Source organism: Podarcis raffonei, chromosome 1, assembly GCF_027172205.1.
Source record: "Podarcis raffonei isolate rPodRaf1 chromosome 1, rPodRaf1.pri, whole genome shotgun sequence".
NCBI lineage: Eukaryota > Metazoa > Chordata > Lepidosauria > Squamata > Lacertidae > Podarcis > Podarcis raffonei.
In genome coordinates, this window is record NC_070602.1 from 51505789 (window position 1) to 51520603 (window position 14815).

General features: G+C 43.3%; 1 protein-coding gene across 1 annotated transcript in view; it reads right to left on the minus strand.

The window, feature by feature from the left end:
* Nucleotides 1-5629: 5629 nt before the first annotated feature.
* Nucleotides 5630-14815, minus strand: part of LOC128413499 (transmembrane protein 263-like) — a 296413-nt gene continuing 287227 nt past the window's right edge. The window contains exon 3 of the mRNA XM_053387522.1: nt 5630-7975. Within this exon, the coding sequence (XP_053243497.1) occupies nt 7701-7975 (275 nt within the window). The 3' untranslated portion in view covers nt 5630-7700. The remainder of the gene's footprint in view (nt 7976-14815) is intronic.

Sequence of the window (14815 nt, forward strand, 5' to 3'; positions counted from 1 at the left end):
ACAACTTTTTATGAACAAGAGTTATTTGGTGGTCAGCAATCTCTGATGCCAGTTGAAAATAAAATGACAAATTAGCTATGCCTAAAACCAAACAACATGGACTGTAGATTAACTCAGATGTTTGCCTCTGCCCCCTCTTTAAAAAACAAACAAACATTTTTTTTAAAAAACTTACATTTTCTGCCAGGTCAACTTGCCTTGGAGGTTTTAAACCTCACCTTGTAGTATCCACCCACAACTCATGCCAACGGCAGCTACTGGAGTAGGGTTGGGGGGACCCCACTCCATGGTATCCAACCACATGGCTAATGGTGCTCCACTGTGCAGCTGGCAGGAGGAAAACTAACTACAGAATCATTAATCTGCATGGTGAAAGGAATGTTAAGAAATTGGCTTTGAGCTGCAGTCCAAGAAGACACCTGAGAGTTGAATGCAACTAGATCCAATGAAAGTCCCATGGGTTGGACGGAGCAGGCAGGCAGTTTCCAAACTGCTCATAAAAGCACAGTAGACTTCCATAGGCTCTCAGCCTCTATCTTGAGGAGTTATTTCCGCTTGGAGTTGTGATAAATCTCCCAACAGAATTCCAATACTGAGTCAGTGCGCCATGTATCTGTGGGAAGAAAGTCATTAGGCGCTGGTATCGGCTGCCAAACGTAGGGAAGGGAGACTATGCAGTTCCATTAATTTTTCTTCAGTGGCCTTTGAAAGGGCAGGGACATCAATTGCCGCATTGCATACCCATCCTGCTGGGGTGGTTTCACAAGGTGCCCCCCTAGCCTGAAAGATGAAAACCCATTTTAAGTGGGGATGGCTGTGAAAGGTCACTGGAAAAATGAGTTTGGTGGCCTCTCCTCTGGGCTTGTAGAGAAATGAGTGGAGCATTATAAATCATCTCCGCTGTCAAGAGAGAGACGGAGCTGGAAACCTCTCAGGAGAATGAAGAGGAAGGAAGTTGCCTACACACACCCCCCGTATCCTTTCAGGCACTTCAGCACAGTGTTTGTTAATTGCCTGAATGTGTTTGATTGGTGCAGCTGGTGTTGTTTGTACAACTTCCTATAAGCCCATGTGGCAGCTGCAGACAATGCTCAGCTGTGCCCATTCCACATAAAACACTCATGGTGCAAAGACAAACAGACCCTCATGTAGCACTGCGGATAAGTTTCATACCAGGACTTGTACAAATCATCCATATTGATGGACTGAATACAGACTGAATACAGACCTGGAGGCCTCTCTGTCTGGTCCTTGGGGCTCTTCCCGAGGCCACACCCTCTTCCAAGGGCACAACTCTGCTTCCCAGGCCACATATCCCATTGACCCTGCTCTGCATGCTCTATGAGTGCTTCTGCCTAGCTGGACTGTATCTTTGATCTGTGATGGTGCCTCTTGCCTGCCTGGATTGGGAGGAATGTGTGCATGTAGGCACCTCTGGCTTTTGTGCGGCTGGAATGTAGCCTGCTGTGCAAAGGTCAGCGTCCTAGCCATGGCTCCACCCACTGGGGTCTGGCCCCACCAACCACTGGCACATGATGGATCCTAGAAGGTTGTCAGTGTGGCTTAGGAATTGAAAAAGCTTCTCCATCCCAGTGCAGGTAAGGTGGGGTGGGAAATAGGTGAGGGAGGGGGTAAAATTTTTATTCTGTCTGCATTTAAAGCTGAATCTATCAAATTCACACTTTATATGAGAACCAAACCACGGCCATTTGTTGAAATCCACACCTCTCTGAATTTTGTGGTGCAGTTCTCCAACCAATGTTTACAAAAATGCATACATGTGGGGCAAGCATGCATAAAATGATATGTCATTGAAAGCAACATACAAAAATGGGGGGGTGCTTGCAAAAAGGTGCACAATAGTTAAAACTGCACCCAGAGTAGTGACTGTGTAATAAAATGCTAATTTTCAGGAGGATTTTTTTTTTTTTACATTGCTGCAGAAATGTACAGAACCAATTTTAAGACTGGAAAAATGAGAGAACCAAAACTGACCCATTCTTTCATCCCTAGCTGTAGCCTTTTCTACAGCCCAGGAAACAGGAAGCCGCCTTATACCATGTGAGACCATTCTAGATCACTATTGTCTAGCGTGGCTGGCAGCAGCTCTTTGGGATTTCAGACAGGGATCTTCTCTAGCCCTGGAGATGCCAGGGGTGGAACCTGAGATTTCCTGCATGCAGGCACAGCCCTTCAGCCTCTCACAGTGACTGGCATTCAAAACATCACTATTAGTCATCTCACATTTTGATACCAACCTGATCTGTAGGAGGAAAGAAAAGGGTTTCTAGAACAGCAAGGGTTGCAAATTCCTCAACAAAGCTGGACACCACCTGTTCAGCTTCAGAGGCCAAACTCTGCATTAATAAAACACGTCAATAGCAGAATCCTATGCCTGTTTGCTTGGAAGAATGTTCAAATGGGCTTACTCCCCAGGTAAGTGTGCATTATGTTGCAACCCAGCCCTTCCTATGCAGGCCTTGGCTACTGATGCACCTTGAGAATATTCTCTTCTGAAGTAAATAAATTACTTGATTGGCCCATTATTGTTTACTCAAGCAAATTAATCCTTTAGCACGCATCTTCCTGTAGCCTAGTTACTTGGTAATAGGGCTCTTACAAAACCTTTATTGGCTGGATTGGCATGCTTTATGCAGGCACAGAGAAATGCTAAGTATCCCATAGTAACTTATTTCCTGCAATTCATTTCAAGCTGCATTGAAGCTTTAAGAATGCTCCTTATTGTCTTAACAGTGCTGTGCTCTTGGCCCCCCAAAAAGGAGCCAGATTTTGCACAACAGAAACAAAAATTGTCTGTCCCATCAAGCAGATTTGCTCTCAGTTCTGGCATAGCGTATTCTACTCCCAGGACCCTGTGGTTTTCAAATAATTTGGGGGGGGGGGTTCCTAAAAAGGATCATTGTTGTGGGAAAGAGGATAAAAGTTGGCTGCCTTGCCAGGGGACAGTAGCCATATGGAAAATATAGCAATATGGTGTTTGAAAATTAGTAACCTGGGGGACATCAGCTTATTTGTGAAGTACTCTTGAGATAAGGAGTAGTAGGGAGACAATGATCAAACCCAACGAGGGGGGTGCAATATTCACATATTTCAGCAACTTTTCTGAAATGAGATGAAAGTGTTCACTTATGCAGAGAAAGGGTACTAGTTAACTGGAAAGCATGGTCATCACTCTTAATTGGCTGTGTTTGTCTTCAGCGATATCATCAAGCAGCCAATTCTGAATTGCTATGTAACACTGTGATGTCATCATGTTCTGTATATATCACCTGATTAGTTAATATTATTCAAGGAAGAAAGCAGGGAGATATTGCCCTGGGGCAGCAGTGGCAAAGAAACAGTGGCTGTGAACAATTGCAAATAGCACTTTAAAAGATAGGGGGTAAGTTTGAAAAAATAGGCATTTCACTACACCACAACCCATTTATTTGTTTTCTTGTTTGTTTGTTTACTTTGTTAGCCTCTATCACTGCTTTCTCTGCAAACTGCAACAGAGGAACATAATCATAAACATACATTTTTCCTGGTTTTACACACACACACACACACACACACACACACACACACACACACGTTTTATATATAAAACAACCTCTCTCTCTCTCTCTCTCTGTGTGTGTGTGTGTGTAAAAATCTATCATCTCTCTATATCTGTCTATCTATCTATATCTATCTATCTATCTATCTATCTATCTATCTATCTATCTATCTATCATCTATCTATCTATCATCTATCTATCTATCTATCTATCTATCTATCTATCTATCATCTATCTATCTATCATCTATCATCTATCTATCTATCATCTATCTATCATCTATCTATCTATCTATCATCTATCTATCTATCTATCTATCTATCATCTATCTATCTATCTATCTATCTATATCTATCTATCTATCATCTATCTATCATCTATCTATCTATCATCTATCATCTATATCTATCATCTACCCATCTACCTATCTGTATGTGAAATTACCTGCAGCAAATATCATGGACATCTACCAGATAAACGCTCCTGAATTATGATCTCATTAGTGGTGAGTGCCATGCTATACCCCAACTTCTTGTATACCTCCATTTTATGAACACGATTTTCTTTAGAACTCTTTAGCACTTGAGTGCTCCTTCACTATAGCTTACAAGAGTGAGAATGCTCATGTAGTCCTTTAAAAATAAGTGCTGGGTGAAAATCAAGGATCCCCCCCTCCATTTCTGTAGCAGTGCAGCACCTGTTTGTGGCTTCCCCCACTTTAATTCTCTCCCACTGACTTCCAGCATCTCAAGCTGAACTGCACAACGTCTGTGTTTAATTATAAGAAGGCTACCCCTTTACAACACAGCAAACCCCACAGCGAGGCTCTCCACCCACACTGTTCCTGCTTATTTCCTTTAGTTGAAAACAAGGATCAAACACCAAACAAGGGGGTTATATCTTAAAAATTTATTATCTTCCAAATATAGAAATGAATATTCACTGAACTACACAACAAACCAAACCCATGCTCCAAACAAAGTGGGTGGGGTGGAGCAGTGTCTATCAAAACCTAGAAATAAACTGCTTATGTTTTAGTAATGAAGAACCGACAGTCACTTGCCTCCCTGTTGTTCATGCTTCCTCGATCTAAAGGGTGCTGTGGGTGGTAGAACTGAAGAGGCAACATCAGTTTCAGCTGGGTGATGTTTTCCAAGGTTGAAATTCTTGAAAGAATGGAGGGGATTTATTTGACAGCAGAAATGAAGAACCTTTGATGGAACCCCAGATTCTTAAGACCAGTACTGGTCCAAGATGAATCTCAACACACCAATTTCGAAAACACTTCCTGGAGCAGACATCAGTTCCTGCTTTCATCTAGCCCCTAAAATTATGACACACGACATGCTGAAAAAATATGCTTCACCTTGCTACATTTTAGGACTTGCCTACTTAAGACCCCTTTCACACAAGATGCAGAAAGTGCCTTTCAACCATAACGTGCTGCTGTTGTAGCACATTATGGATCAGAATTGTGGGAAGAGTTCCTCTGAGCATGTCAGGCCTATCAGCTAAGTTGCTGCCAGAGCCTATTCTGAGGCTTTGATTCCATTTAGTTAAAACAGAGGCACAGCCAAAGAAAGAAACTGAAGATGTCCTACTCGCTCTCACAAGTATCCTATGACTTGGAATGAGCTGCAGCTACTGTAAATTTGACCCAAGGCAGGGGATTGCCTAAGCTCTTTCTTTCTTTCTTGGCTGTGACACCTTAGCCTGGTATAATGAAACCAGTGCTTGTTTTATTCCAGTGAACCATGGAGCACTGCTAGTAAACTACTGTAGCAGTGAGATAGGATACTTTGCTTCCTACGAGGGTTCTTCATCCTGCCCGGGGGCAAGGGACCAGAATAAAAACATATCAAGGTGTTCATGCTGCCTGGCCAAAAGTGGCTGGGGAAGCTAGCTATAAAAAGGTGCCCTGACTGCTCTTTAGGATCCAGAGAATTCAACTTGGGGCAGTTCAGTCACAATGGGCATACAATTCTGTGTGGTCAGGGGCAGAACCAGAAAAACCCTCATGGCTTATAGCATCACAGGCTGTTTTCAAGGGAGAACAATGAACAGATACCAACAGAGCTAAACCAGCCATCTTGGGCTCTGCAAATTGCAGAAGACTACTCAGTTAAACACAGGTAGGCATTCTGGTGTCAGATGGTATTGCGATAATGCAACCAAAAACGGCAGGTATAACAAAATAAAACAGAAAGGTTGAAAGAGAAAAGAAATTTCCTCCAAGGGGAACTACATGCTGCCATGATGTGGAATGAAGCAAGCTTTAGCTACTGGTCACACTAATGGTGCCTGTGAAGATATCGTAGTCAAGCAAAGCTGCAAAGAATCTTCAAGAGGTGGAAATCAGAATGATCCCAGCATCCAGGATATGAATAAAACATGTCTTCTGAATCTACTTAAGTCTGCTCCATTTTAAGTATCCAAAGATCAACATCCCTTTCATGAAAGAACCATAAACAGAAAAGGACAGAAAGGAGACAGAGCATCTCGGGCACCAGTCTCAAGGACACATAACTGGAGGTAAGTCCCATTGAAGTCACATGGATTTACTTCCGTACAAACAGCTTAAGGATTGCAGGAGCAAAGTTTGGTCACTGGCCAAACTGGCAAAGTAGAAGTGGGGGAAAGAATGGGTTTAAAACATGAGCATGGTTTACACTTTCTAAAGGTATAAGCGAGCATTGCCTAAAACATTTCATGTTGATGATATCCCTGCCTGGTCAATGAACCAAAACAAAATTTGAACAGCCTCAATTACAAATTGCTGGATTTGTCAGGAATAATGTGTAGATTATTTATGGGCAGGGTCAACCTCAGTTTTCATGGCTTTAATTATTAGAAAACTGATCCAATGCTTACTATATATGATCATAAAACACACTATAAACATTCTTTCTCTCTATTGCACATAGTTAAAATCCTACAATGCCAGGAAAGGCAGAAGTAATTCTAAAACAAGGAACCTTTTTCATTCTAACTAGGTGTACCTGTGGATAGAAGTGGGCTTGTGTGAGAGAGATGAGGAGAAAATTGATGTTGTTATCACCATCATCAGCAGGACGATTTATATTTATTCAAGGCCACTCAATAACTTGGTTGCCTTGGTGCCTCATAAACATATATATTCTTTCCTCTGTTGCACCTGTGGAATGGTTGGATGCCCTTATTCACAGCATCTCTGCTTCATACAGGTTACATTTGTGTGGACAGGTCCCATACAGCCCTTCCCCATTTATTTTGTTTTTTTTTAAAAAGACCTCTAATGAACTACAAACCATTAAATACAAAAAATTGGGCTAGGGTGACCAGATTGGCAACCTGGAAATTATTTCCCCACTGAAAGTTGTTGATGTGTCTAGTAAGGATTGTGGCAGGAGATTCCCACTAGTGGCTGCTGAGGGAGTTGCAAGGAGGTAGCAAGAGCTGGCTCTGTCAATCCTGCACAGGTTCAGACACCTGCTGACTGTCCAGATGCCCGGGCATGGGGATGCTGTCTTCGGTGAGCCACATGGCCAGATTGCAGTCATGCACTGTACTACACTGATAGTCGCCCCCTTTCTTGCTGCCTCATGTCTCTCTCAGGCAAGGATGTGGACCCCTCTGCCCATCAGCACTTCCCCAACCCCACAGCTCACTAATGGCTTTAAGGAAAGAAGAAACTCCAGGTGACCATTGGTCAACCCTACCAGGATCATACCTGTGTCTCCTACTGGGAAACAGCTCTGTGCTTTACTTTTCTGTCTAGTGTGTCCAAACAGATTGAGCACAATGCTCACAACTGGAGCTCCTACATAGCCTCTCATGGGGTGAACAAAGTTCTCCTACGTTAAGGTTACTAGACGTCCCCGTTTCCTGGGGACATTCCCCAGATTTACAAATCAGTCCCCCTACAAAATCAATTGAAGTTGAAAAGTGTCCCAGGATTCATTGAAAAAAATCTGGTAACCTTATCCTATGTGGGATAGTGCGTGAGTGTGGTTAGTTGTGACTGTGGGCTCCAAGCTAAAAAAATTGAAGTTCAGCCATGGCTAGGAGGTCTGCTCTCCCTTGTATGTGTTTGTGATCCAAAACAAAATGGTATTGCAGTGAGGAAGGTCAGGGACTAAGTGATCTGTCAGAAGGAAGGGTCTAGTCAGCCTTGTCCTTCTTCTTTGTGGTGAAAGGGACTTTGCTGGCCACTGCACTGCCAACAGCTCCCACGCCACTGGTCATTGCTGAGACACTGCCCTTGACTAGTCCAACGCTGGCTGTAGGGATGCTGGTCACTGCTGTTTTGGTGAGTTCAAAGCCTTTGCTACCAACCCAAGCCACTCCCCCCACGGCTCCTCGGGTGATGCTGTACAGGCCTCCTGTCACTCTCCAGATCACGCCAGACTGTGGCTGTGGGCAGTCTTTCCTAAGGTCTGAAAGATACAGAGACAAAAGAAAAAGAGAAATGAGTTAGATGCTTCTCTCCTGGTCGTTCTGAGCGATTTCAGCATCCTAGGATGTTTCACTGCCAGACGGTGAAAAGGTCAACGTGTCTCAGTACTTGGCCTCACTCCTTCAGCATACATCAGTAGCATACTTAGATGATGTTCTGACCAGCCAAGAGAAATTCATGATGGGACACACTAAAACTAAATGGGGAGCTTGTCCAATCCCTGTACTAATAAGAGCTCCCTTCATCGTGACAGATACTGGGAGGAAGAACCGTGAGGTACTTTCAAACCTTGCTCGAAAGGATTTTAATTAATGTATTTGAGAGGTTTCTAGATGCTGCTTTGTCACAATTTATCATGCTGAGTAAATCACAATAGAAATGAAAATAACAATAAAGCCATACAATGCCAATCTAAACATATATCGTATTACCCAAACCAGCACAAAACAAACAAAATGCCTAACATAGCATAGTCATACTATGTTAGACCAGAGCAGTCTAACATTAGGTCACGGTAAAAATGTGAGTCTTAAAAGCATGTATGGAACTATCGAGAAAAGGAGCCTGCCTGACTTCATATGGAATCACATTCCATAGCTGTAGAGCCACTGCTCAGAAGACCCTGTTCACATGGGGGAGTGTAGGAGGAGAAGGGGGGGAAGTCAATGCTGGATTACCAAATAGGCAGAGTAGCCATCAGCCTATGGGCTCTTTTAGGGACCCCACAACAATGGATTGAAATAATATTGATTTGATCTTGAAATTGGTTTATTAAAATTGTTGGTTGGTAAAATAATAAAAAAGTATTAGGACATAATTTGCAAGCTCCCCCACCCAAGATTTCGACTGCCATGGGGCCTCCACATGGGGCCTCATCTGGGACTGGGGGAAGTCCCACTGTGCTACTAGGACTCATTACACTGGCTGCTGCTAGCATACCTACTTAGCTGAATACAGCCCTTGGCACTGCCTACTGTGTGGATGACACTGCTATGTGATTTGGTAATTTGCAGTGCATATATGATATCCACTGTGCTGTAGATTGGGTGTGACATTCCTTGACTACAGCCTGCTTACAGTGGCCCAGGTCAGACACAACACTAAGGGAAGCCATGGCTTAGCACCAATGAGGAAATGTGTTGGTTCCCAAAGAGAACATGGCCTCTTTGCTACTACTCCAGGTCTCCAGCTTCCATGCTGCTGTGAGCTAAGCTCTGGCTTGTCCTAGTATGATGTCTAAACCTGGGTTCAGGGTGCTGATTGGGAAAAGTTGTGGACCACCGGGTTGAAGTTTACGGCGTGTAATGCCTTAAGAGAAAATATAATGAAAATGATTTATAGGTGGTACATAACCCCAGTCAAGCTTGCAAAGATCTACCACTTGCCTGACAATAAATGTTGGAAATGTAAAGAAAAGGAAGGTACATTCTTTCACCTCTGGTGGACGTGCCCGAAGATTAAGGCATTCTGGGAAATGATTTATAATGAACTGAAAAAGGTATTTAAATATACTTTCCCCAAGAAACCAGAGGCCTTTCTCTTGGGTATTGTCGGCCAGGGGGTGTTAAAGACAGATACAACTTTTTTTATGTATGCTACAACAGCAGCCAGAATACTCATTGCAAAGTACTGGAAGACACAGGATCTACCCACACTGGAAGAATGGCAGATGAAGGTGATGGACTACATGGGCTTGGCAGAAATGACGAGCAGAATCCGAAACCAGGGAAGAGAAGCGGCGGAAGAAGAATGGAAAAAGTTCAAGGACTATTTAAAGAAATACTACAAAATTAATGACAGTTAGAATGATGTTGGATTAAAATAAATGGTTACTATTAGTAATGGTTAAGACAAAGAGAATAAGGATGATTAACATAAATTTATAGTAAAATAAGGGAAGATTCGCTGAATAATTATAAGAATTTGGAATACAGAAACGGGAGGCAAGAGGAAGTCGAGGAAGAAAGGTTTAAGAAATTAGGATATGAAATGGTACCTGTTTTTTGTTCTGTTATTGTTTGTTGTTTGTTTATGTATGTTTTGTTTGTATTAATATAAAAATTGTTTAATAAAAATATTATAAAAAAAAAAATAAACCTGGGTTCAGGGTTTGTCTAACCCAGACAAACCCAGTTCTGGATAATAGAAATGGAAATTCTTTTGACTAGTTTAAAATTAGACAACTCATGAGGTCAATACAGAAACAAGCAGTTTTTCTCCCATAAGGAAGGATATAATTTTAATTTGTAAACAGTGGCTTGGTTTGGGAACTACCTGCATGGAATCTAGCTTGCCAAATATTGTGTGAAAGAGGTTTGTTTTGCTCCCTGAGTATGTAATTATGCTTACCTGAAATATACCAGTGACACTCTCCTTTTTTGGGAACTATTGTAATGCTAAATACCTTCCGTTGACAAAGCCCTTTCCAACTCCAGATAAATCAGTATTTTGACTGCTTTTGTGGTCTTTTTTATTTTCTTAAATGTCTGATTTCATATTCTATTCTGCTTTCTCTGCGTAAACCCTTCTCTCTCTCTCTCTCTCTCTCTCTCTCTCTCTCTCTCTTTCTTTCTTTCTTTCTTTCTTTCTTTCTTTCTTTCTTTCTTTCGCCTTGAGTTATTTAAAAGACCTTACCTGCTAATATACATATCTGCTTGGAAAGATGCTATTTGGATACATTAGCCAAGACTATGCAGTAGCAAGATAGGGATGTCTCCCTGTTTTAAATGAAAAATGTGTATAGACTTCTGCGTCAGCCTCAGGTATTCCATTTTCATGTGTGTTGAAGAAGCTTGCATCTATCTACCTAGGTGGCAGTAACTCTGGATAACTGCAGGTTATCCTAAAAATACCAAAACGTCAACCCAAAGTTGATAAAGAGCTACCTGAGAAAAAATATACTGTATGGAAGCACTCAAAAGGATGGAATGGCTCAACCAGTTTGCGTGAGGCATGTCAGCACTCAAATCTTTCTGAGAGGAACAGAAGTGGGGACATTCTTTTCAGCCCAAGGCCAACCTTCTGGGGGGTCACAAACCAGGCTTGTGAAGCACCAGAAACAAAAGTGGGCAGAGGAACGAATGTAATTTTTGCCTTGGTACAGTAGATATGTTTCTAGCATATTCACACACTTCTCCAACCCGTTGAGCAAGAATCACCATCAAAGTTCAGTGACACATTCCAGAAAGACAAAAACACTCAATGTGAAGCAAGGCTGGTGAGGGGAAGTAGCCCAAGGAAAGAGGGTGTGTGATCTGAGGAGAGAGTTCCAACAGCTATATAGAGGTTCCTCACCCCATAGTAGAAGGGAGGGCTGCCTGGTTTTTAAGCAGAGATTGTGGCCATTTATCTCAAAGCTGTGCAGTATTGGATATGCAGCTGCTGCCTTAAATACCCCTCTGTGCTCCTGGCTGCTTCACTCGCCCTCCTCTCCCACCTGCTACTGAGAGCAGCATTTCCGTTTTGCAGGCAGAAGAGGAAGCCAGGTGAACAGCATGTGGGGTAAATGATGCAGAAGGACAGGTGCCATCTCTGCAGCAGGACCTCCTACTTGGAAAGGTGACATGCTCTCACCAGGTGTCCCTAGGAGGTTCTTCCCCTTCAGCTTCAATGCCTTCTTCTATGCATTCTCTCTGTTTTAAAATGGCCACTCATGGATCTGAGGTCGCAGTACAAAAGCTGCATCCTGGGTGTCACCATTTTTGTACGATTGCACACTTTAAGGATGGGGAATAAGCCATTCCAATAAATCCCCAGTGTGCTCAGGTGCATTTGGGATGGCTCTCTCTCCTGGGGGTGGGGGTGGGCTTCTCTTGAGTCAGGAGGACACATGAGAAGTGGGGATTCTTCAGATCTTGTTGGACTATGGCTCCCATATTTCCCAACCTCTGCCTACACTGGCTGGGGCTGATGGAAGCTGGAGTCCAATAGCGCCTGGAGGGCAGCAGGTTTTCCATCTCTGCATTAATCTGCCAACCAGTTTTAGTACCAGGCATTAATCTGTTACATTGGAAGGAATATTATTATTATTATTATTATTATTATTATTATTATTATTATTAAAATTTGTACACCACCCTTTATCCGCAGATCTCAGGGCAGTGCACAACATAAAATTACAATGTAAAAACCACAAAACACATAGTAAAAAGAACAACAACAAACCAATATGAATATGAGCACTTGAGCAGGCTTTTGCACACTCTCTGCTGAGTAACCACAGTGATCTGGGATGAGGTGCTGCAGCTTCCATACAGATTGGGACCTTTTTCTCCTCAAAGAAATAATCATGCACTGCTCTCCTCTGGAGAATTACAGAGGTTTCTCGCCCTCACGCCCACTCTGTGGAGAATGCTGATCACCACTGCCCGGTTTAAATTCAGCCGTGTGTGTATGTGTTTATGTGGGGCTTCTAGTGAGACGTGCTTCCTGTGTCCTGGGCACTGAGGAAGCCGCAGTGATGAATGGTGCCCTGCTGAAAGCCTGCATAGTGATGTGACATAATGGTGCCTCTCCACACAGCCCAGGCCAGAGGCCCTGTCAGAACTAGTCAGCTCCTTGGCAAGGAGAACCACAGTTGCCCTGTTAGAGTCCTGAAGAGCGAGCCTCTCGGGAGCTGAACAGAGACATCCTTAAGCACCTTTTACAGTCCACAGATCACACACGGCCGGAATTCCCTGTCACAGACAAAAGCGGAGTCTGAGAAAAACAGCTCAGTGGAAAGCATCCTGTTCCCAGCCATGTCCAGGGAGGTGGGGGGGGGGATATGAATAGGCCATGGGTGTCCAATCAGATGCTGTCAGCATCTCACCCACCACACTGACCCTGGCCAAGAGTGTCTGCAGAGAACAACTCCCTGTATGTGGTTGGCGCTTGCTTGGCTACTCTTCCTTCTCTCTGAACTCCAGACGTCAACAAGCTCCAGGCTGTGCTTGTGGAGGAAGCCTGCTGCTGCAATGTGCTGGTTAGTCACCATTCCTTTAAGAGGATTCTTCTCTCTCAACAAGTTGCTGGCTTAGCTGAAAGGAATCCAGGATGTTTGTTCTTCCGAACATAATTAATATGCCAGGAAAAACTGACAGTTCAGCTCAAAAACAACAACAACACACCACCTTTTGACGTCTCTCCACCCCCTTTTTTATTTTCAGCAGTGATTGAATTTAATATTGATTCTGGCAGTGGATTTCCTCAGCTCGTGAGGAAAGGGCTTGCAAAACACCAAAAAGCAGGCACTGAATAGATAATGGAATCGGAGGATCTTAGGATGCATCACAGGGTGCCTGGAGATGTCAGAGCAACAGCTTCTGGGCAAAACCTGCCCACCTCACACTCTCATCCTTGCTTGTATCTGCAAGTGTGGTGCAGTGGTTAGAGTGTAAGGCTAGGACTTGGGTTCAAATCCCCACCCAGCCATTAAGCTCACCAGGTGACTTTGGGCCAGTTACCATCTCGCAGCCTGGTCTACCTCTGAGGACTGTTGTGAGGATAAAATGGGGAGGGGAGAAGCATGCATGCCACCTTATTTATAAATAAATAAGTAAACAAAACCAGGATGTGAGCCTTTGGGAAGAGACCACCACTTTGTTACTTGCAGGGGACTTTGTGGTAGAGTGTACAGTATTGTACATTAAAAACAGGACTCTCGAAGCCATGGCCTTGTGAAGATGGCTGGGAGGTGTAGTGGTTCTCAAGCCATCCATATATACCCCTATAGCAGACTGGCACCCACAGCTACTAGAAAAACATGGAGCAAGGTGAAGTCACAAGGCTCAGGTTTTGTCCAACATAAAATGAGCTTCATCTCTACATCAAGACATTTAAGCACCTTTTTGAGAGTTTAGTTTTCCAAATACAAAGCGGTCCGCAGGTTGAATACATGCAAAGTGCTTTCTAGGATTCAGGTCAATGCATGTCTCACCATTGAATGATTGAGCGGGAAATGGTTGTGTGAATCTAGCCTCAGTCTTGTCTTTTGGATTTAAAACTGCCTGGGTTATGGATGTCTCTTCCTGCTGCCCTAGTCTGGCAGCTGTAGGCAGCCTCCAAGTTCCAAGGCTTGAGCAATATACTAATATAGCATTTCCTGCTCAGTCAACACAAATTAGCCCTTGGACTTGGCAGTAGCTGGCTGTTAGTTATAGCTACTGCAGTCCTGAAATGTTCCACACAATCGGTCAGCCTATTTCACCAATCACTTCAGGCCATCTACATTGCCATTTTATAGGGAGAGGTTGGTACTAGTGCCTAACTTCCCACAGTTGCAGGCCCAAGTTATTTTTGCACCAGCACTGATGTGGAAAGTCAACATGCACTTCTGTGTGTACAGTTTACTTGTCACTATGGGAAAATCTGTTTCCTGGACTGCATCACTTCAGAATGCAGATGTGGGGGCCAAACACAATGGTGAGCAAGTATTATTGTTTAAAAACTCAACAAAGAAACTTATCACACCTTAAGGGTCAACCTATTTATTATGGCTTAAGCTTTCATGGACTAAAGTCCACTTCATCAAACTCCAGTTCGTGAAAGCTTATGCCACAATGAAGTTGATTAGTCTTTGATGCGCTATAAGACTTGTGGTTATTTTTACTACCACAGATGAACACTACCATCTCTGGTAGTTAGTGAAAAGTGGACAAACCCTTCTCCCTGATATTTAGTTATATATTTATTCTACAAAGGAGTTTTTCTTCCTTCAAAGGAGCATTCAGTCATGTGAGTCCCCCCAGTGGCAGCCTTTATCACTTCAGGGAGGATCAGGCCTGCAACCGAGCTGGGGGTTGGAAACAGGAAAAATGGCACCACCTCCAAAATCGTCTTG